At 34.7% G+C, this 24,555-nt stretch overlaps 2 protein-coding genes and 1 non-coding gene across 3 annotated transcripts in view; 2 read left to right on the forward strand and 1 right to left on the reverse strand.

Moving 5' to 3' along the window:
• The window catches only part of LOC134847846 (ankyrin-1-like), a 287,174-nt gene that overhangs the window by 256,032 nt on the left and 6,587 nt on the right, over nt 1–24,555 (reverse strand). The window lies entirely within an intron of this gene.
• On the forward strand, nt 3,818–16,558 carry LOC134847845 (GTP-binding protein 2-like). Its single transcript, XM_063865078.1, has 9 exons — nt 3,818–4,066; nt 4,658–5,322; nt 5,670–5,996; nt 6,347–6,544; nt 6,926–7,100; nt 11,097–11,316; nt 14,460–14,744; nt 15,027–15,636; nt 15,843–16,558. The coding sequence occupies exons 2-9, from the start codon at nt 5,221–5,223 to the stop codon at nt 16,050–16,052; spliced, it is 2,127 nt and encodes a 708-aa protein (XP_063721148.1). The 5' UTR covers nt 3,818–4,066; nt 4,658–5,220; the 3' UTR covers nt 16,053–16,558.
• On the forward strand, nt 20,125–20,197 carry Trnat-agu (transfer RNA threonine (anticodon AGU)). Its single transcript has one exon. It is a non-coding gene; the product is annotated as a tRNA-Thr (tRNA).

The raw sequence follows: 24,555 nt of genomic DNA on the forward strand, positions 1-24,555 counted from the left end.
CTTTTGTAGATAAATGATTAATTTACTAATAGTTTAGTCAATTAAATTTTATTGGTTCTGAGAGTACTGGTACTGGTCAAGTAATTTTTAAGCAACGATTTTTGCACTTGTCTTAGTAAGTGTTTTAGTCGGATACTGGATTTTTGTTCTGGATCAGTTTTGCCTTATTTTTGAGCTGGTTTGCTGATATGCTCATTTTCTCAAAGGTTTTTGTTGGCTAACTGACTTATCTCAGATACCATGTTTTAATATGTCTGTATTCAAAGTTGGATTTTCGAGAAAAACCTTTTTGTCGGCAAAATTGTTTTTAACGGCTTCAGTTGTCAGTGGTGTGATCGGAGAGGTAATATCAGTACTAGGATGTTTTTAATTTTCAAAAGTTGTCTGCTCAAAAGTTTGCACAAGTACGGTTTATTCTTTTCTCATGACTGTTTTGTTCGGTTAGTTGAGTGTTAATGAACGAAGGGAAGATATGTATTTAGGTAATATTATTCTTATCCTTTTTTTAAAAGAAATTATCAGAAATTGGTTCGATTTATGATTTTTTAAAGTTCAATTGTGATTCACTTGCTAAAAGAAAGTGCTTCTACGCTCTGCAATAACGAAAGTTAAATGGCGCAAAAAATATGGTAGAATCTATAAATTATTTAATTGAGCAAGACACTTAGCCGTGTTGAAGAATTATACGCTATATCTACATATTTTAGCTAGTCTATCTTTACAAAGCTATACTGTGCAAATAGGTTCAAACGCTACTGCTATACTGGGGATTTTCATCTAGCATCCATTTTGTGCCTATTCGCATAGTTTTTTTTTTCAATCGTGCATAAAAAACCATGTTTTGCTATGTCTTATTTCATCTCTTTTACTCTTACGATATGCAAGGGTATTGTAATCGGGTACTAGACTTTGACAGAATGGTCAAAATTATTAATAGTAAATTTAGGTTAAGCTCATATTATATTCAATTTTTTTTGCGTCTACGGCTCTTTTAGCCCTGAAATTATCTTCAAAAATGCGATTTGTTGATTTCAACGTTCAATTCATCTACTCTCACTTAAACTCAGAGCTTGTATTGAGATATCACTTCGTCCCCCGTTTAAGCCCTTTTTACATGATTATAATAATAAGCACTAACTTTACATGGTGAAGCTTTCCGCAACTTCACATTTTTTCAAAAGTTTTTCAACTATTTTTTATGACAGCTTTGAACTGTTACTGTTGAAAAGGTCTTTTTTCCTTGTTTATTTTAAAAAGAAATCTTTAAAAGAAATTTTTTCTCCAGCTTACGGTTGGTTATTATTCTTGCGATGAGCAAGAGTCTTCCAATCGGGTGCTAGATTGCTACAGTAAATAACTTTCTAGACTCACCTATATACTTTTTTTATCAAGTTAATTTCCTTCATCTATCCGGCGCATCTGGCATAAAGGTAACACATCCGCTTGAGACGGCAAAGGCCTCCGGTTCGAATCCGGCGGAGACATGTTTATTTTGCAAACTTGAGTGTTTGCAATTTCGGATTTTCACCCATCTGTTAATTTTTGTCGGCTTAGTTCTCGCAGACCGATTTTTTTTGAAGGTTCAGCTTTCTTCTAATTTGCTCTAACACCCATGCTTGACGACAAGCGCGGAAGTTCAATTCCAGTCGGGACCTCTTTTTAGCAAACAGAAAACTTTGAATATTTCAAATTTTTGTCCCTCTGCTGAATTTTGCCGATTCAGAACATCAATGCCGTGGTTTTAATTTGAGAAGTTTTTCCTAAGAAACGTTCGTCATACCGATTTCTATTTGATATTCTAAAAAGCCTTTCGAAGTTTCACGTTTGTTTCTGTTTTTTCAAAAGACTTTTTTTTTAAAGATTTTTGAGCAGGTTTTTGTTTAAAAGATTTTTTCCTATTTAAGATTAAAAAGAGTTCACCTAAAGAAACGTTTTCTCGAGTTTCCGGTTTGTATCTGTTTTCATTGTCAAAACCTGTTTTCATAAAGAGTGATTGATTTTAACTATATTTCTATTTTTAAATATTGTTAAGACACTTATTTAAATCGTCTTTTAAGTTTTTTCCAGGATAAAGACTTAGATATTTTACCTTCGATCCAGTTTTCTCAATTTGTTTTGTTACTACAATTCGACAATTTTTAGGGCTGTGTATTCATTGTTATGAAATATTTTTCAAAATAAATGGTTTGTTGTTTCTTTGTTCATTGACACAAACTATCTGTTTACTATGTTTCCTTGTGATCTTATTACAGTCGCCAGAGCAAGTGTATTGTACTCGGAACTAGACATTTTCCTATAAACAACTATTCTTACAAATTTTCAACGTGGTGAATTATTTAACCTTGACAACCTCCAGGCTACTTTCAACTTAGACTAGGGAAAACGACGTTGCTTAAGCCACCTAAGGTTGGCAGTTCGGGTGACGGCCGGATTTGTTTTTTTTTTTTAAATATACAATTGAAAATTTTTACCGGTTAAAATTGATTTGTCGGTGTCGGATTTTGTTTAGCTGCTCAGTTTTTGTTGGCTTAGATTCTTCTTGTGCTGTAAGCAAGTATCATAAGTATCATGTTAGTTGCAATTGTTGTTCATTCTTCATTAAAATCATTTTTTTTCCGGCTCAGTTCGTATCTGCTCAAAGGTTGCAGGCTTTGTTTCCTCTTCGTAAGTTTTGTCAAGTTGCTAATTTGATATTCAGTCTGACTATTTGCCTAGAATGAAATTCTATCGAAACTTACGAATATAAAACTTTGGTAGACTTAGTTTTTGTCAACATTTTTTTTTCATTAATGGTTTTTATGTGTGTTGTATCGCAAATGGTGCAAAGCTCTGTGTTAACCTCTGTGTTAAGCTTCCAATCGAAAAAATATGCACTGATGAATGTCAATTTACGTCAAGAATTGAATGTGGACTTCGCCAGAAACTACAAAGTTGTCAAAAAAATTTCTGTAGTTTTCAATAACTCCACGTCTGTGCGATATTGTGCGAGAAGCTACAATATATTTTCGTTAATGTTTGCTTGGGTTTGTTAACAGATGTTTTTCGGCTCAACGAAAGTATACCCAAATTTTGGCGGATTATTTACGGTATCATAAGTTTTGTTTCAATGCTAGTTTAAGACTGGCAGTTGAGCAATTGTGTGAAAAATTCCGACGAGTCAAAAAATGTTGATAGAACTATTTTATAACATTTTTTAAAGTTTTTTTTTGACATAAAAGGCTTCATCTAGTTTTTTTGTCGGCGAGCTTGCTTTCTATGTTAAATGTTTTGCATGTGGTACGAAGCTCTATTTCGTTTCTGGTTAATAGTTTTTGCTTCTCTGAAAAAAGACAATCAATCAAAGATAAACAGAACTTCGCTTACAAAATGAACTGGTACCATATATGCACTGGCGAATATCAATTTACATCAAGAATTGAATGTGGACTTCACCAGAAACTACATAATTATCGACAAACTTTCTGTAGTTTTCAATAACTCCACGTCTGGCGCAGCTGTATTAAATCTTATAATCTGTCGTTGATTATGCTAGTTTTTAAAATTAGTTTGCATGTGGTTTATCATAGACAAAATGTCCACTATTATGATATTAAATGTTCATTTTTTTCACGCTTATGTGATACCCGATAGAATGAATGAAACAGTTGAACTCATTGTGTCGATTTGTTTCCGTGCTTCCCAACTGCTTTAATTTGGTATAAGAGCAGAAGTTGGTATTCTATTTTTAATTTCTGACGGAATTTGAAAAGTATTGTAATCTCTATTTTTGTTACTTGACGTCAGAAGGATTAGATGGTTCGTTTAATATTTTGCACCGCACACAATGTAAAGCGTATTTTCTTGCTTCGGGCCAAATTGCATCAGCTAAATATTCAGGTGTTTAAATAAAGGTCATCCTGTCATATATAAATACACCTGAGAAAATTTGCTTTGTATTTTGATCAAATTGCTTGTATTACTCAGACTGATTGTAATAATTGATAAAACATTTGACGATCAAGACTTCAAGTGTATATTTTTATTTTGAACCAGATTCGCAGGTACTGCGATATATTTTTTTCAATCGGTAAGTGACTAAAGCTCTTAATATTATACACAAAGTGCCGTAATAAAGGTGGGGCGAAACGTGCGATGGGCGGTGCTAGGTAAATATTGCGACAGGGCATTAAGAAGACAAGACATAAAGACGACAAGACATTAAGACGACAACTAAGTGTTTATAATCGTAAAATGAGCAGTTAGAATTTAAGCGGTTTAAAGTTCTCAGAAATACAATGTGGAGACTTGCGTGTAGCGTCATCTTAAAGTCTCATCAAAAACGGCTGTCGTCTTAACGGCTGTCGTCTTATTTGCTGGTCACCGTGAGGGGCAAAACATGCCCCATTCCTTTTGGTCCTTGTCGAGAAAATTTTTTCAATTCATGAGTTTGAACAAGACTCCTGCCCTCAGGGTTGCCAACTGGTTACTTTTTATTAAATAGTTTTTAGTTATTAGGTTTTATGTTCAAGTTCTTGTTTTGATTTTTTAGCAGTAATTGAATAATAACCTTTTTTTTAAAAAAAATAGTTGGAAGCCCCGCCTGCCCTATATTTTTGATTTCGAGTATCAAAAAAGAATTCTCTAAGCTGTACTTATTGTGAAATTGCTTTTGTTTCAGTCTGGCTAAATGAATCTGTAGTAGCACAGATCAGAAATCCCTAGCAACTATGACTTTGAACTAGACTTGAACTAAATCACTTCAACCGACATGCGGTGCTCCTCAAGAACACGAACAGAAAACATCTCGACACAACCTCCGACTACTACAGCAACCGAGCAAGACAAAGTTAAGTGCCATCCAGTTCCAACCCAAGTTCTGAGGGTACTAGTTTCACCACAAGACGATCGGACAACAGTAACAACAACAGCAAGACCGATTTACTGGAATCATTACTTCAAAGAGTGCTTCCTAATACGAAACATCACAACGTGAAAGAAAAACTGATTAATTCAGAAACCACGACGCAGAAAACCCCATCTACGTTGAAAGAGTTAAAGTCTCCTTAGAAAGAAACTGACAGAAGAAATACTTGAAAATAATAACTAAATCATCATTATTTGATCACTACTTGCAATTCTTATTTCGAACTTAATATTGCAGTACAGCAATCTTGAAATAAAAATAAATTTGGAAAAGTGTGAAGGAGAAACAAAGAACGTGAACAGATTGTGAGGGAAAATATGGATGAGTTGATTGGCTTGTTTGGAGTGAGCGAGGAGGATGGGAACGAACACAGCTACGAGGCCCAGTTGATGAGTCACAACGACGACTGTCAGCACCAGGTCAGTTTCAGAAATCCATTATACTGCTTATTAATTTCTTCCACCCCAAGAATTGATGTGATCCTGATGCTTACAAACCTACATTTTATGATGGAAACTAAATTCAACAAAGCTAGACTAATCTGCTAACGGTTTTTTTTGACGAGGAACAGTTTTTGTTTGGTAAGATTCTGTTTGATCGTTTGGAAATCTCCGAGCAAAACATCTCCCGAATGGCTTTTTTTTTAGCATTTTCCCCCCGTCTAGCAAAAAATTTGGAAAAAAAAGAAACTAGACAGGTAATGAATAACAAAACTTTATTCGTTCACGTATAAGTGGCAATTTTAACTTTTTTTTGTATTCGATAGGTGCAGCCTGAAGTAGAGGAGGGAAATGTGGAGTTCAAACTGAAGTTGGTGAACCCTACCGACTCCAGAATGGAACATCTGGTCACCCAGATGAAGTGGAGATTGCGAGAGGGACACGGAGAGGCAATTTACCAAATAGGAGTTGAGGACCGAGGGGCTGTTTTGGGACTGTGTCAGAGTGAGCTGGATACTAGTCTGGCTACTCTGAACAAGATGGCTCAGAGGCTGAATGCGGATATAACGACTCTGAGGGAGGTTGTGGTGGATCCTGTGGCACAGACCAAGGCTGTGGAGGTGTTGGTTCGACAGATACCATCTGATAAACCGGTATGTGTTGTTCTTTTAGGGCAAAAAAGTAATACAACATTTTAATATTTTCGATTTACGAAGGAAAAAAATTTTGTTTGAAAAATGCGAGTTTTCGACTGGAACATTTTCGAGAAAGTTATATTTTGTTTCGTGATATCAGAACAAATCATGGGCTAAATATGGTTTAAGTTAAAGCGCTATATTCACGTAAGTTATAAGAGCTACTCATGTGCTGATGTGCATCTTAATAAGACATGTATTTTTCTCTGGGCTGTGTAGCATCTATGCTGTGTAAGGAGTATGGAGAATAATGAGCCTCGAACCCCTGACCTTTTGATTGTGAAGCGGAGATTGTTTGATTGTTTCAGTTCATCGACATGCGAGTGTGTGTGCTTGGGAATGTTGACTGTGGCAAGTCTACTCTGGTGGGAGTGCTCACCACACGACAGCTGGACAGTGGGCGGGGCAGGGCCAGACTGAATCTACTGAGACACCCACACGAGATACAAACTGGACATACTTCCAGTGTGTGCCATGAAATCATGGGATTCGACTCACATGGCAAGGTATGTCATTTTGGACGTGATTGTGAAATTAGAGTCACTGAGAGATCAAATTGAAGCTTAGCAGGTGGTGACAAAATAGAAACGCCTTTGATTTGGATTTCTTAGAAAGGGTCTCAGGAGACATGTTAGTGATAAGCGCAGAATACATTAATCAGTCCGCAAAAATGAAATTAAGGACCATAAAAAAATCAAGTATGAGAAAATGATTTTTAAAAACTTTTACAATTACTTTTGAAGTAAAATGATATACTCAACCATGCTATGTGATCATCGCTTGATTGAATCGGGGGAGAAAAAGTGGTTCTCTGAACAGCTTGTATGTTGGTCCTTTCGTTTATAAATAAGCAGTTATAACTTAAGGTTGTTTTTGTTTTGTTTCAGCCCGTGGACTACAGTGTGGTGCGTAACAAGGAGGAGATCTGTGAGATGTCCTCCAAACTCATCACTTTCATTGACCTCCCAGGCTGCCAGAAGAGTCTGAAGACGACCATATTTGGACTGACTGGCTATTATCCAGACTACGCACTCATACTCATTGCTGCCAACCAGGGAATAGGTACGGAAATTATGCATGATCATGATATGAGTAATCATTCAAAGGATTTCATGTAAATTGCGGGAAACTCCAGTCTTAATTGATAGCCTATTGACGAGTTTGAGCATACTATTAACGATACTAATCGACTTCTTAACCAAAAAAGGACGATTGGAGACAGTTAAGACTGAATTATCACTGAGTCTTAACATGGTCTTAGACATACAAACAAATGTAACACTTAGTGTTACATTTGTTTGTAAGTCAAAAACCAAGGAATCGTGGCTTTTGCTCCCTTTTCAAGTTGAATTATAAAACAGTTCAGTGGGAAACATTTTTTTGAATACTTTACATGTTTTTGAAGATAATTTTTCTGAGGCATGTAAGAAATCAATGTTCTGTCGCAGTTTTCGCTCCAGGGAACCAGAAAAAACTATTTGGAAGTTGGCGTCTAGATTAGCTCCGAGTGTTTACTCTTGTGAAAGAAAGTGTCTTGTAATATGACGACTTTTTTTTCCGTAAAGTACTTTTCTTACAAGTTCTCAACTTGCTTTTTTACTGACTCTTTACCCTTGCGATACCCGGTTACCCTTGCAACCGGGTACTAGACTTTTCCCGTAAACAACTTTGTCCACAAAATTCGTACGTGAGCTGGCACGTGTTTTACTGCAGAGATAAATGTAGTATGTGCATTGTTAGTTATGGGCCTTTTTTGCCTGTTGAGTTGCCAAAAATGTCGGTTTTTTTCGGCGCTTGAGTGTCGGCTTTAATTCAGTCGGCTCATTTTCCGAATGATTTTTTTTCAATTACTTTTTGTTGCTTTTATAAAAATACTTGAAGCCTTACAAATTAATTTGGATAAATCTAAATCACTTTCGCAGACTTTCCTAATAAAACTGAAAATTTTTAAAATGAAAAAAAATGTCCAATAAATTTTTTGAAAAATATTTTTTTTGTTTTCAGTTTGAGTAATGATTTTGGTTTTAACCTTTGGTTGGAACAACGCTTTTGTTTGTTCAATTAGCTGTTTTTATTTTTCTGGTGAGATAATTGAGTTTATTTTTTTTGTGCAATTTTTTTGCTTTTTTCTGTTAAGTTTTTCTACAATTGAAATTTTTTTGAGTCAAATTTTTGATAATTTAAATTAAAATTCATAGTCGAGATCATCGTTTTGCAAAGTCAATTTGAGTTGCTGTCTGCTAATTTTTTGTTCCTCCAATTTTGCCTAGTTTCATTGTAGTTTCGTCCAAGAAAGCTTCAAATGCTATCAAATCAGAAATTGTTAATATACAAGTTTGAGATAATTTTGTTCCGAATTGCTGGGTGAATTTAATATTTTCCCTTTTTTTGTTCGCTAATTAAAAAATGTGTTTCATTTTTTTCTCATGTTTAGTTAATTTTGATCTGTTTTCGGGCTTCTTTTTTCTATAGAAAAGTTAAAGGGCTTATCTTCTGTTTAGAATTTGTTAAATTTTTTCTGCTTAATTTTTCGGTAAACCGTTTTTTTTCTGTCAACTTAATTTTTTCGCTAATCGGATTTTCTTTTTTATTTGGAAATGGAAATCGGAGTTTTTTTGGCTTCATAGTTGCTTTAAATTTTTTGATATTTTATAAACTTTGTCTAATTTTTGTTTTATTCGTTTTTTTTCTGATCTATTTTCTGTTGAAATCATGAAAAATAATTTAAAGAATTGTTTTGGAATTGATTTTCAAAAGTTTTTGCTGAATTTCTTGTTGTCATTAGTGTTATTTTTTTAAGAATCATTTTCAGCGTTTTCAGACCACGTTTGTTGTGTTTCTAATCTTATTTGTCTAGGCATTTGAAAAATTGAATAATTTTGTTCTGTATTATGTGTCTTTCATTTAATTATTTAAAAAGTAAATGGTTTTTGATTCTTTCGTCAATGCAGTTTACCAATGGTTCCATCGCGTGTCTTCGGAAGACTTCGATGCATAGCAGGCAGGTTTAAAAAGTAAATTGGAGGTAGGTTGATTTTGAAAAATTTTAATGCAACAATTTTGTAATCTTATTTATTGATAACTGTTTTCTTCACTTACAGTTTTTGCATCGTAAGTGGCGCGAAGCTCCACTTCTTCGCCTCTGTGTAAAAATTCTAGTTCTATTTTTCAATGACAACTTTTTTCCGGCTTTTTTCCTTTTTTTTTGGCTGGATAGGTTTTGGCCTATATTATGTCGATTAGATGGCCAGGTTGCGACTTTCGACGAGCGAAAAAAATTGTGTGTGCGTGTCTGTGTCTTGAGGGTGAGGGGAACTTATTTACTTGAGTTTTGTTGATTTTTTTCGGCCTAAAGGGTTTCTACCAAGATATTTTTCGGCTTTGTTACCGTTTGGTAAATTTTCTTTGGATGCTTGGTTCACATTCAATTGTCTTCACTTGTTTTTTTGTTTGATAACTAGCCTTTTTTGATAGATCTAGTTTTTTTTCGAAATTTTCGTGTTTTTTTGATTTTTTTTCTGACTTAGCGGCTTTTTTGTTTTGTATCGCAAGTGATGCGAGCTCAGCTTCGCCTCTGTGTAACAACTTCCAGGTTCCCTCGCATATGGTTTAGAGTTTACGGTAACGCCATCGACTTTGCAATAAAAAAATTGCAATTGAAAAATTGTTCTTGGTTAAAAATTGATTTGTCGGACTTACGTTTATCTGTTCTTCTGGACTTACGTTTATCTGATTTGTCGGACTTACGTTTATCTGGTTACGTCTTAGTTACCACATCATGAGTTTATCTTGTGCTGTAAGCGAGTATCATGGCAATACGAGTGTTGTTCTTTGTAGCGTTAGCGGGGTCTCCAATCCTTGAAGTTTTTATAAAACCTTTTTTTCGGCTCAAGTGGTGTCGCTTTGAAGATTGTCGGCTTTTTTTCCGCCTCGGTTTTGTTCAGTTGCAAATTTAAAATTCCATTGTATTGCTTGGCTTGTTAGTCTAGAATTCCTATTTGATGAAAAAAACAGGAAATATGAAAATTAATGTTATTGAGTTTTTTATTTTATTTTTTTGATGCTTTGGAATTTTTTTCACTCTTTGCAAAAAGTTTTAGTTCTCAAAAATTAATCGACCGATTTTCAAACTTGGAGTGTCAGTGGAAAGATCGTCAATTCAAATGGAACGATTATCCACATCCCGTCTGAAAAATTACCCTTTCATATCAGGTTTTAATTCAATGAAAAGAGTGCATTTGAAAGCTTCCCTAAAAAGATCCCTAATTTTTTCACATGAAGTTATGTCCCTCGGAATAGTCAAATTCCCTATTTTTTTGACCGTATTTTGAATCTTTTTTGACTTTTCTCCAAAACTAACATCCCAAATTTGAGATTTTTGTTCAATCCAAAGAATGGTCTATTAGACGCTTCTTTGAATACGTGACTACTCCCAATTTTTTTTTGAAATAAATAGTTATTGCCCTCGGAGTTTTGATTTTATGACAGTTTTTATAAGTACTACCCCGCAAAGCTGAGTTTTGGGGTTCAATAGAAATTTCAGGTTGCGTGAATATTATCGAGCAGTCCAAAAAGGTCGCGTGGATCTCAATTTCTCTTTTTTTTTTTTTCACAAAAGCTAAGATTCTCGGAAATAGCAAATTTTTGATTTGTTGACCGTTTTTTGATCTGCTCGATAACTAGCCTGCCAAAACTGAAATCATAGGTTTAATCGAAATAACAGGTTGTTGAAAGCCTACCTTTATAATTGGCTACCCCCAATTTTTTTTAAAGAAAAAGTTACGATGTCTCAAAAAAGCAGAGAGACAACCTAGGTTTCGGCCGAAATCCGGTTTTTGAAATAACGCATCTCGCATTTCTCAGTTAAAGCTTTGCTTCTCTTTTCTGTTTAAATTGGAACCGAAACAAAACGAGATGTTAATTAAATTGCATCGATACACACCTTGCGAAAATTAATTTTGAAAAATGACATGTTTTCGTTGATGACGTTGAGAAGTCTGTCATGATGTTTTAATTTTTTGACGCAAGGATGCCAGCCCTGAATTGAAATGTTTTCAGTGGACACCACACGCGAACACTTTGCCCTCGCTCTAGCACTGAACATCCCCTGTGCTATTCTGATCACCAAGGCAGATCTTCTCAGCCCAGCTGCCCTGGAGAACATGAAGGCTCAGATCAAGAATGTTCTCGAGTTCCCTGGAGTGGACAAGATGTGTCTGTTCGTGGAGAAGAAAGAGGACGCGGTCAAGGCTGTGTCTAAACGATTCAGACCAGAACAGTTAGTTTTTGATCACTGTATTTAAATATAAAAACATCACCTAGCCATGTTCTTGGGTAGAAAGGTTAAGTTGAGTGACGCTAGATCCGGGCTACACCTGATTTGGCAAATTGGTATTCAACAGTATTTTATGGCTTCTTTCTTGATATCATATATATCAAATGAAAGTCGGAATGCGCTATGGACGCAATGTTTAACTGAACACAATGCTTAAGAATTACTAGGAGATAATGTTGAAAAAGCTATCGAGTATAACGTTTAAGAATCATTCAGAGCAACCCCCAGAGGAAGATGAACTCGATCCAACTTCAAGGCTAGACAGTACCTGCCTAATTTTTGTCCAAAATTTCATTTCTGTCTGGAACTCGGATGTCAAAAGTTTAGTCTGGAACGAATCACTTAAAAGCAGCAACCTCCATGCTAAAAAAGAAACCCTTTTCCATTTATTTCATAGATCCAGACAGAAATCAAATTTTGGACAAAAATTAGGCAGGTACTGTCTAGCCTTGAAGTTGGATCGAGTTCATCTTCCTCTGCGGGTTGCTCTGAATGATTCTTTAACATTACGCTCGATAGACTTTTAAACATTATCGCCTGTTAATTCTTAAGAATTGTGTTCAGTTAAACAATGCGACCATAGCACATTCCGACTTTCATTTAATATATAAAAGTCGGTATCCGCTATGGACGCAATGTTTAACTAAACACAATGCTTAAGATATTTCAAAGTTTCATAGCTTGAAAAGCTTGCTTATAAAAACTTTTTCGCGAACCGAGTTACTCTTAATTAACATGAACTAACTCAAACTTAAAGCTTGTTTAGAAAAACAGAAACTTTTCGCGAACCGATTCAGTCCAAGAAATAACTTGCAAAATTTCAAAATTTAATAGCTTGATTAGTTTAAAGTTTTAAAGTTTTTCGCGAATCGTTTCGGTTTACGAAATAACTTGAAATATTTGAAAGTTGCATAGCTCTAGGAGCTTGCTTAGAAAAACTTTAATTTTTCGCGAACCGATTCAATCTATGAAATAACTTGAAATAATTTAGAGTTTCATAGCTTAACTAGCTTGCTCCAAAAAACCTAAGCTTTTCGTGAACCGATTCAGTCTATGAAAAAATTTGCAATAATTCAAAATATTATAGCTTCAAAAGCTTGCTTAGAAAAACAAACTTTCACGAACCGAATCCGTCTATGAAGTAACTTGAAAACATTCAAAGTTTCAGAGTTTTAAAATGTTGCTTAGAAAAGCTTTAACTTTGGCGAACCGATTCGGTCGAAATAATTTGTAATTTTTCAAATTTTCATAGCTTTAAAAGCTTGTTTAGAAAATACTTCAATTTTTCGCGAACCGATTTAGACCTCGAAATAACTTGCAATATTTCAAAGTTTCGTAAGCTGAATAGCTTGTTTAAAAAATTTTCGGTCAACGAAATAACTTGATTAGAAAATTTTAGTTTTTTTCACAAACTGAGCGCAATGATTTCGCTTTGTCGAAAGCAACGTTATAAAAAATCCTTAGGCTTTACTTTTAAGAGAAGACGAGGAATATTTTCATTTTATAATTTTCAAAGCTTCTTATGTCTGGAATGTTCTTGAATTTTTTTCAGACAAAAATCAATTCTCTAGCGTTATAATCTGCGTTATGAAATAACTTGAAATTTTTCTAACTTGAAAGTTTCATCGCCTGAATAGCTTGCTTAAAAAATTGAATTTTCTCAAAAGTTGATTTGCTCTGTAAAACAAAATGACATTTTTCAAAGTTCCTTGCTTGAATGGCTTGCTGAGAAAAACTTGAATTTTTCGCAAAACGATTAGTTCTTTGAAATATTTTGAAGTATTTTAAAGTTTCCTGGCTTGGAAAGATTGCTTTAAAAATTTTAAGCTTTTTGCAAAACGATTCGGTCAAGGGAACATTTTTAAATGTTTCAAAGTATCCTAGATTGAAAAGCTTGCTGAAAAAATTGAATTAAACTTTTGCGATTTGATTCTGTCAATGAAAAAACTTGTTATAATTCAAAATTTGTTATAAATCAAAAAAAGCTGGCTTAGAAAAGCTGAATTTGTTCGCGAACTGATTCAGTCTATGAAATAATTGGAAATATTTCAACGTTTCATGGCTTAAAAAGCATGGCTTAGAGAAACTTAAACAATTCGCGAACCGATTCGGTCTTTGAAATAACTTGAAATAATTCAAAGTTTTATAGCTCTAGTTTGCTTAGAAAAATTTAAATTTTTCCCGAGCGAATTTTGTCCAAGAAATAACTTAGTTTTAAAATAACATAGCTTGATTAGCTTGCTTAAAAAACTTAGTTTTTCGCGAACTGATTCTGTTTCTGAAATAACTTTAGTTATTTCAAAATTTCTTGCTTAAAAAGCGTTAGAAAAACGCGAAACGATTCAGTCTACGAAATAACTCTAAAAAATTCAAAGTTGCATAGCTCTCTAATAGCTTGCTTAGAAAAGCTTGGTGTTTTTGCGAACCAAATCAGTCTATGAAATAACTTGAATTTCTTTGAAAGTTTAAAGGCTTATGTTGCTTCCTTAGAAAAACTTGAACTTCACGCAAGCTGATGATTTTTCAATATTTCATCGCTTGAATAGCTTCTATAGGATAACCTAACTTTTTGCCATCTGATTTGCTTCATGAAACATTTCAAAATTTTTCAAAGTTTCATAGCTTGATTAGCTTGCTAAGAAAAACTTCAATTTTTCGGGAACCGATTCGTTCTATGAAACATTAAATTTTTCAAAACAATTTACGGATATGGCTCAACTTGAATTGTTCATGGTTTCATTGCTTGGATAGCTTGATCAGAACAACTAATTTTGTGCAAGCCAATTGAATATTGGAGATGGGCTTGCTACTTGTTTTTAAACGATTGTTGACCAACCAAAGGGCGCATTTTTGCTTTTGCTTGCGAAGTGCTTCTGCATTAGGTAGAATCCCAAAAATTGGTAAGGAGATGCCTGCAGTTCTTCGTGTAGAAAATCAAAGACTTTTTCTGAAATGAATGTCGAAAATTTGCCTTTAGAATGAGTAAGCATATTAAGAAAATATAAAACAACTCTTTTCTATTTACGTTCTCATTTTTTCACGATTTGAACAATTCAACTCTTAATTATTTTTGTTTATTTTCTCAGAATTGTCCCAGTGTTTGTGACATCCAGTGTCAATGGGCAAGGAATGGACCTTCTAAAAGACTTCCTTAACATCTTCCCACAGAGAAATGTGACCGAAGAGTCTTCATCTTGCTTGTCAAATGATAGAGTGAGCTCCTCTTTTTGTAGTTTTTTTGGCGACGATGATGAGGATGAAGTTAAAGAAGATGACTGCTTTGAACACGACGAGCCGGATGCAGATTTCAAGATTGACGAGACTTTCATTGTTCCGAATGTGGGATGTGTAGTGGGAGGAATTCTTCAAAAGTAAGTTCAGCTGTTTTTTTTTTCAAGTGACAGACAAATGGCTGCTTAAATGGAACTTACATTCATGATCTAGAATCGTTATCACTTAAGTTTTTTTAAAGACGGTTTGATCGATTTTTTCAGTACTGTAAAAAAATTGGTATTACGAGAAGGAACGTTGACAAGAAAAAAGACTTCTTTTTTGGTGAAATTAGAAATTGTCAAGATAGGCCTTATTAAAACTACATGAAACGCAAAATTTAGCGCACTGTTTAGTTTTTTTCATGTTTTTTTTGATGTTAGGGGAGTAATCCGGAGAGGAGACGAAATGCACCTGGGACCCTATGAAGACGGAAGCTTCAGAACTGTGAAAGTGGCCTCTCTTCATAGGACTGGGAGAGCACCATGCTCTATTGTGAGTCAGAACCAAAGTGCAGCCATAGCAATCAAACCAAACAACCCGGTGCGAAAAGGCATGGTGCTTCTGGCATCTTTCGGATCCGGCACTGACGAGACCCAACAAAGCAGAGAGAAGACAATACATTACATGAAAATGGGATCCAAGCTTGGATGCTTTAATTACATGTCGGAAAATGGCCAGGCAGGGACGAAGTTCAAAGCGTCGATGGAACTGGAAGCCGAAATTCTGATTCTATTTCACCCGACAAAGATTCAACCGAGTTTCCAGTGTACACTTCACATAGATAATATCGTCCAATCGGCTGTGATTAAAAGTATAACATTGCAGGATGGCATGGATGTGTCGCCTAAGCGGAACAAAACGGTTTCCCTCGATGGGAAGGAGAAAGAGTGTGAGAGGATTGATGGTTTTGGGGGAAATGGGGCCCAGTCGAGCTCGCTTCCTAGTGTTTCTAACATAGACAGGTCTCCTCCTCCAACCGGAAGAACTAGGGTGAGTTCGAATGAAGTAAATACTTGGTTGAAATATCTCAAATTACTCAAAGATTTGTAATTATGAAAAATTTGCGTTCAGTTTGAATAAGCTCGACAGCTCAAGAGCGGTTCTCTGTAAGAAGCTGAATAGCTTGTATAATAGTCTCCCCCTTGGACAAGTGGGCTTGATTAATTAATTCATTATTTAAATGAAGAGCATTTTAGACATCTTCTTCCAACGAAGGCGGTCCTTGTTTGTTCACGAACCAGAAGGGCCACGTGACGTTCAGGTTCCTCCGACACTGCGAGTACATCAGACCAGGCATGCGGATCCTTCTGCGCCAGGGAAAGACAAAAGGAATAGGAAACATCACCAAAGTTTTTCCTTATATACACGGGGCAAATGTACCCGAAGATGCAAATCTCGAGATGTAAAAGCGCCTAACATCTTATTCAATCAATAACAAACGTTGGAGCAAAATTGATCCTAGGTTTCTACAAATCTCGAGATTTAAGGTGGTTTTAACAAATTGTTAGCTTCATTATAACTGGAAGCTGTTTATGTAGTATAATCGGATCTATCTCATTAATCATTAATATAAAGCTTCACGTGCGTTGTCTCTTGTTCTAATTCAGTTCAAATTAGAGTGCAGTAGCTGGCGCTATTTAACCCTGTTTTCTGGTTTTTATTTGTAGGTTAGTGTTTTGTTGCAATTCGATCTAATAGTTAATCACTGTCTCAATTTGTAATTTTGGAGCTAAAATGGCGCTGTTCTCTTGGTATTTCAGTTGAGCAATTATAGTTTTGCTGTTTTATTCATGAAAATTGAAAAGCTGTGACATTTGGTTTTTATCGTTACGTTATGTATTCTCTTCCATTAATAAATAATTCGCCGCTATGAAGTTGTCATTATCTGCAACTAAGTAGCTCACATTTTAAACCGTAGTTTTTGTAGAATCGGTTTTGGAGACAATCTTCCATTACGCCTTTCGAGAGTTCTACGACAGTTTTTTTTTGGAAAGTTACTTTTTTTTACGAAAGTTTTCACCAAGTTCGAGTGATGGTTCTAGAGCAATGAGTGATTGTTCTATAGTACCGAGAGAAGAACGCAAATTAGAACGATTCTAGCCAAAATTTTGTTTGTTGGTTTTGATCTGACCTTTTCACGAAGTGAAGGTTAAGGAACTCTGGTCTAGGATGTGACTAAAGCGCAAATTGCGCAAAAATAGAGCTTCAATAAGTATAAAAAATGGATTTTAGCTTGAAGAATTCCTAGCTGACTGAAAAGTTACGTTGTGATCCATTTTCCCCAAGTTTGATATTTTTTTTGAATGACTTTCATAAAGGGTGCTTGAAATTCCTAGAGCTTTGAACTGGTATAGAAATCAGCAGTTGGCTTAAAAGTGTTAATGAATGAAGTGAATTTTGACTCATTTAGGTTTTCTGAATATTTGTTATGTTTTTCAAGAAAAAGTTTTTAGAATTGTTTTACTCAGGCTTTTTTAAGCGGTTTCACTTTTGATTGTTGTATAATTGCAGTCAGTTCATAAGCTATAAGTAAAGAGAAATACGGACTAAGATAACAAAAATGGAACTGGCCTGAAAAAGATTGACCAACTTTTTGTATTTTAAGTATTGTCATTTTTGATAAAGTTCATAATTAATTTATTGGTTTTTTCAAATTAAGTTAGTATTAGCAATAAGATATCATTAAAAATGTCCTCTTGAAATTCTTAATAAGGTGATTTTTTTTTCTTGAAATTCAAAAATAAGGTTTTAAAAAGTTTCCTTTTGAAAAAAATCAATTTTAGAGTCGGTGAACGTATTTCAGTCTCTTATATAAGTCGTGATGAGGTGTTTTTTGGCAGTCTTGAAATTGTTTCTCGCTCAAATTTACTTTTTCCGTGGTTTGAATTTTGATTTCTTTATATGTTCAGTTCATTTCCTTCGTTGAAAGGAAAACAAACGCCCTATCGAACAGTATAGTTAAGCTCACGAAAAACGTGATCAGTTTCTAGGTTCGAAAGTAGAATTTAATTTTCAGATTTCCAAGCAAAAAAAAATATTTTATTGTTCCAGTTTTCTCCAATTGGGTCAATCTTATCGAAAAAGAGTCAATCATAAAATTTTCTAAGAATTTCAAGGAGCTTTAAGGTGGTCTACTTTTTTTTGTTAATTGAAAGTTTTCAAGAGTCAAGACAGTTTTGTTTTGTGATTTCTTGCTTTCATTGACTCTTCCAACTGATTGTTGACTAGGTTTTAAAAGGGAGACTAACTGACACTGTATGTTGCGATTTGCATATGTATGTTGGCAATATTCATTTCTCTTGAACTCATTAACATATTTGAAATATGTGTTTGCTATATTTTACATCCTAGAATGCCATTTAGTTTCAGTATTTTTTGATAGGGCAAGTATTTAAGTTAGGGATTTGATAGAAAGAATTGTTATTGTTCCGACTATTGAAAATGGGGCGGAAATTTGTATTCAGGCGTGGTTTAGTTTATTTCTTTTTGTTTTCCACGCAAAATCAGGTACGAGACATAATTATCGGACAGGTTTGAGTGTATATAATTATAAAGACCTTTTAGTCTTGATTCGAACCACCTTCAAAAATTCGGAAATTTTTTTTATCTCGTGTCGAGAAAACCGGTTTGAAGTTATTGATTTTTCGTCTAATTTCGAGCGACGAAAGCCAGCGAGCACGCTTAATTATGCTTAATTTAGGCCACATCAAGTAGCTTATCTATACTTAATTTTCATTTTACTCGAGTAAAATCAGTTTTGGGGATTTAAAATGCCATTTCAGGAATCAAAAATTCAAAAAAAATCTGCAAAAAAAACTTTTTTTAATGATTTTTTCTAGTCATTTTTCTTCAAAATCTATTGTTCTGTTTGCCGATTTCACTATGACTGTCGATTATAGCTAAATTAAAATTCTACGTGGGATCCTTTTATCACACCACGCAGAAAATACTTACTAATTTGAAAAAAAAAACTAATTTGGGGGGGAGGGATTTAGTTAAAGAGATCCAGTTAATGTGTAAAATGCACAGCGTAACGATATATCTATATCTTTATTAAAGCACATAATAGGCTGCCTGATATGTAAGAAGAAAAATATGATTAAAAATGGTAGAAGACAAGGCGGTTAATTTAATTATATCTACCCCCGGAGATCCGGATTTGAATACCCATAGTTCAAAAAATTGCAGTTGACTGAAAAAGTTCCCATTTTCATACATGAACTTATGATTAAATATGGCTGACATAGCACTTGCCTGAAAATTAAGAATACTATTATATGTTGTAAACTGGATAATCATTGCTCATAACAAAGAAGAGTTATCCGAAATTTTTTCAGCGGTTTTTTGGCTTGACACATTTTCTCAAAACAGGTCACGTGCGAGGAGCCCCCAAGCATGGCTCTCTACACCAATCGCCATTGGCGTAAAGAGCCATGCTTGGCGGCTCCTCGCATGTGGCCTTTTTTGAGAAAAACAATAGTTTTACTTTGAGCTTAAACAAGTCAAATTGAATCGGGAACCATCAGCGTTACTGATCCCCCCATCAACTTCTGGGTAAAGAAGTTAAATCAACTCGAAGATATTTTAGAGTAGTTGCTAGATAGCGAACTCATTAGGAGACATCGATAATCTTTATGAATCATAGATTACTCCATCAATTTTACAGAGCAATGGCGGCAGAAACATTTTTTGAGCAAATAGTGGCATCATTATACAAGGCCATAATTCAAGACCATTACTCAAGGCCAATAGACGCTAGTGTAATGCTATTATGATACGTAGGCTTGCTAAAGGATCTAGTTTGGCTGTGGAAACATTATTCGTTGCAAGTTGTATCTGAACAAGTGAGACCAAAGCCAAACAAGACTGCTCGTATCAGGGCGAAGCCCTGAATGTTCCGACTGCCTTTTAAGGTTTTATGGAGCAGTATTAACATCAAAAAAAATTGAATGTAATAAAATAAAATGAAAAATTTTTTTTTCTAAAATTTGAAATTTTGTTTGAAAATCATCCCCCCACACGCCATATAAAGTACAGAAAGATAGATTTAGCTCCTTGTAACAAATCAATTAAGGCAAATAAGCTTCTTTCAACCAATTTGGAACGATTTTAAGACGGATTAAATCTCCGCTTACGCGTTAATAGCGCGAAATATATCGCGCGTTAATTGTCCCAAATTGACCAAAATGGCAATCTTTAAACCCCCATAACTTTACGAAAAATGATCACAGGTGAAATATCTTTTCAAATTTGAGCTCAAGACAACAATAGCTTTCGAATGATATAAAAAAATTCCGTCAAAAATGGCTAGTTGAAAAGTCGAAATTTGTCTGAAGAAAAAAAACCCACCCGGAGCACAAATATTCCGTTACTTTCGTATCGAAAGTCGGAACAATGACGTTCCGAATAATAATCGAAGCTGAGATAATATAGATCTATTACCAGTGAATTTTGAAAATTGTAATCGAGGAGTAGTATGGTCCTGTGGCTTAGCGGTTAAAGCGCCTGTCTAGTAAACAGGAGATCGGTGGTTCAAATCCGCCCAGGGCCTTTTAGAAATAATCGATCTTTAAAGCCCTTGTTCAGACATTCAAGATCCCTTCCAGGTACTTTAGAACGAATTTTTATTCTTATTTCTGTGAATAAGCTGCTCTCAGGAGCATCCACAGTTGTGCACAAGCCCACAATTATCCGACCACAGGTATAGCTGCAACAAACATCAATTTTTAAAAAAGTGTCGTGGAAGTTTTGCCGGGTTTGTTTATTTTGTGCTTAAGTTATATGTTCATCAATCCCGTATCATAGTTTTGTAATATTGAAAATAAATTTCAAACTGTGTTACGGAAATGTTATGAACGTGGTTTAAAGCATACTAAAGGGCGTAGGCATTATGGCTACGACCACATAAGATGTTTCTCTTGGGCACCGATTGTTGTGTGGAAAATCACTCGAATCTCAATTTGCTTCCTATCCTTCAAAAGTCGGCTCTTTTTCCTTTTCCTCCCCCTCTCACATGAGCATCAAATTTTTGGTGTAGGGTCTCTGTTTGTCAATTTTGATAACAATTGGACAATTCGATGAACAAATTTAATTGTAGAAATTTGCAGGAGGGGGAAAAGGAAAAAGAGCTCAAAATTCAAAGCAGAAATAAAGTTCAGAATATCAGCAGTTCTTTTTCTACATTGCCGTTTTGAAAAATAATTAACAAAATGCTGTGCATTTTTTCAGATTTGTTTTGTGTCGTTTCACCTTTTTGAGAGTGCCATGTATGTCTGGGCCATAAGATGAGTCAGCCAAAGGTATCGCTTACTCGCGTGGATCATTTCTCAGCAGCGCATCGGCTAAATTCGCCCCATTTCTCGCCAGAACAGAACAAACTCGTGTATGGGAAGTGCAATCATGTGAACTCTCATGGCCACAACTACAGAGCAAGTACAATTTCGGCTATTTTCGATTCGTTGCGCATTCGACCTAACTTAAAAAAACTATTAGAGAGAAAACCTCCTGCTAGAAAGAACGAGTGCGCCAACGTATGTTTGCTAAGCATAATTCAGTATTCGAAATTCTGAAATAATAAATGCAGAATCAGTTCGTTTTAAATCTCGAAGACTAGATATTTCGAAGGTCATTTTTCGATTTTGAAAGGGTTCAAACTAATAGCTTCTTTTTAAAAATTGCTTTTCGGCTAATTTTGTCTTTGGTCCTTGGCCCACCAGTTTTTTTCGCCCATTCGGTCCTTCGCGCATGAGAATAGCCCCCTCCCCAATCTATCAGTTCTTTGTATTATTTAATTGGAGTGTTACTTGACACGTTCTATAAATTCCAATGTTGACCTGTTAAAATGCCGATATATTGCCATGTTTCAAATATTTACTGAAGTCGTTTTAAAATTTTGAATACGAAGCTGAAGTTTGTTTTTGATCCATACGAACAATTGCAAACAAATTCCTAAGGTCTGCTATGTCTTCGAATGGAATTTTTTTTAACTGAGCTCCTTTTTTTAAAAATCCAAATAAGGAATCCTATGGCAGTGTGTTGTAAGGGTTCTCCCAGGAATTGTGAATATGGCCTCAAAATGTGTTTGCTGAAATGCTTTTGTAGATATAACGATTTTTTTTCAAAAAGTTCCAAAATTTGACACAGGTCTAAATTTGACAGCTCTCTTGTATTTATCTACGGTATGAAAACTGCAAAAGTCTGCAAAGCTTCTGGAGCTATGACGATTTTTGTGATTTAAAAATTTTTTTTTCAACATGTTACTTGTAATAAAGCTTTCACATCAAAGTAAAATTCTCAACCCTATGGTTAGGTGCTATCAAAGTACAGTGCTGATTTAAATTAACCGGACAAAACGCGTTAAACTTGAAATTTAAAAAGCGTTTTTCTCAAATTGGGTTGAGTTAAGGTGAAAACTTATAAGACAAAACTTGCTTAAAATTTCAGCAGAATTAATATGGTGTAATTTGTTTTGCAAAATTCGGGCCCAAAATTTTACCCCAAAAATGGGTTATTTTGGCTTTTCTTATTTTATCAAAAATTACGCCAAAAATAACAAGTCGATCACAGACATAATTATATCAAAGTGAGCCCCTTACGTAGCCCAACAAACTTTAAGAAGGGTATATTCTCCAAAAAAAAATTGAAAACGTTCAAAAATTGTTTTTAAATCAAAAATGGGTATTTTATATAATAAAAACGACCTGTTTTTGTCTATCAAACAAAAATAAGTTAGTTTATACAATGTTTTGGAGAATATACCCTTCTTAAAGTTTGTTGGGCTACGTAAGGGGCTCACTTTGATATAATTATGTCTGTGATTGACTTGTTATTTTTTGCGTAATTTTTGATTAACTAAGAAAAGCCAAATTGACCCATTTTTGTGGTAAAATTTTGGGCCCGAATTTTGCAAAACAAATTACATCATATCAATTCTGCTAAAATTTTAAGCAAGTTTTGTCTTCATAAATTTTCACCTAAACTCAACCAAATTTGAGAAAAACGCTTTTTAAATTTCAAGTTTAACGCGTTTTGTCCGGTTAATTTAAATCAGCACTGTACTCACATGGGTTGCAAATCTAATGTCTAAATATTCTTTTGGTTTAATCGACGGGATTTGAGTTTCTCAAACCTATCTGTTTTCTACGGGATTTGAGTTTCTGAAACCTATGGTGTGGTGCTGTCTGAGTACTCTCAAGGGTTGCAAATATGGCCTCATTTTATGAATGCTCGGGAGTTTTCAGGTGCCCCGTTCTGCCGTGCCATATTTTTAAGTTAAAATAGAAAGATGTGAAACGCATTACTTTTGGAGGTATCGTCGTTTTAGTTTGAGTAAGCACCTTTTATTTGAATTCTTAGATATTCAGTTCATGAAAATGAAAACACTGTTGGATGACCCCAGTCTATATTAATGGTTGAATTAGTTTTCGTTATTTTCGTATGTTTTATAGGAAGCAAGTGTCGCGTTCAACAATCTGTTTGCAGCATCGTTGGTGCGAGTCATGCGCTAAGTGGCCTTGTAAAAGGGATTTAGATTTTTTCATCTGATTTTCAAAATCTGATTCTACAGTTAATCATTTGAGTGGGTAAATTGATATATCAGATTATATCCCTTTCAGTCTCGATTCAAACGACATCTAATATTTCTAAAAAAAAATTCTGTCGAGAAAAATCCGTTTGAAATTTCAGATTTTTGTTTAATTTCGAGCGAGCCAGCAGGACTTCTATTAAGTTAGTTTGTTGTAGCTCCTTCGTGGATTTCTTTCTTTTCAATAAAAATACCGCAAATTCAAAAGTTATAAAGATTTTTTGTTTTTGTTGAATTTCGATTGATTTTTTGGAGAACTTTTCTAAAATACTAATGTATTATAGTTCTCGTGTTTGGCTAAATTGTGATTTTTTGTTCAGTTAATCTCATTCTACCGTGAACAAAAAGCGATATAGTTTGAAAACAATAAATAATTTTTTTTCAAGTATTATTATTTTTTTTGGAGCTTTGTGCTTTGTTATCGTACTATCGTTATCGGAAAAAGTTATAGTTTTCGTACTATCATGTATCTGCTGTCTTACCCGCTAATTTCTAAAGCATGGATTCTTCTGATTTATACAATACTTACTATAATTGAAGTTTTTATGCTTGATTTTATTTTTACTCGAGTAAATTACTTTTGGAGATTTATAATGCCATTTTGGGAATCAAAAATTCTACAAAAAATGAAGAAAAATGTTTTTTTTTTAAAATCATTTTTCCTCAAAATCTGTTGTGCTGTTTGTCTGTTTTTTCACAATCAAAGCTTGTGTGGTAGTATGAACTCCCTTTTTTCAACATAAGTCGAAAATATAGCTGTTCATTTTGAAAGTGTTCATTCTAATCAACAACCAGCTATTAAGTGTATAGCCAGTGCTAAGGAATTAAACACAGACTATTAGCACAGACTATTACAAATAGCACTTCAGCTTCAAGGTATCATGGATCAGTAGCGTAGAGGTAGGGAACGAGACCAACAAGAAATTAAGAGGGTTCGAACCTGGGCAGGTTCGAAAAACAATGAGTAAAACCTTGAGTCTACATAATTGCTAAGTGACGCAAGCCGATTATGACGCACTAGCACAGCCAGTGCTAAGGAATTTGACACAGACTATTAACACAGACTATTACAAATAGCACTTCAGCTTCAAGGTATCATGGATTAGTAGCATAGAGGTAGGGAATGAGACCAACAAGAAATTAAGAGGGTTCGAACCTGGGCAGGTTCGAAAAACTGAATGAGTAAAACCTTGAATCTACATAATTGCTAAGTGACACAAGCCGATTATGACGCACTAGCAGTACCAGTCAATTTGAAAAAAAGACATTTACCAACTAACATGCCTCGATTTATTGAGCGGACACATTTTAACTAGTCTACGAAA

The sequence above is a fragment of the Symsagittifera roscoffensis genome, chromosome 6 (genome assembly GCF_963678635.1).
Source record: "Symsagittifera roscoffensis chromosome 6, txSymRosc1.1, whole genome shotgun sequence".
Taxonomy (NCBI): domain Eukaryota; kingdom Metazoa; phylum Xenacoelomorpha; order Acoela; family Convolutidae; genus Symsagittifera; species Symsagittifera roscoffensis.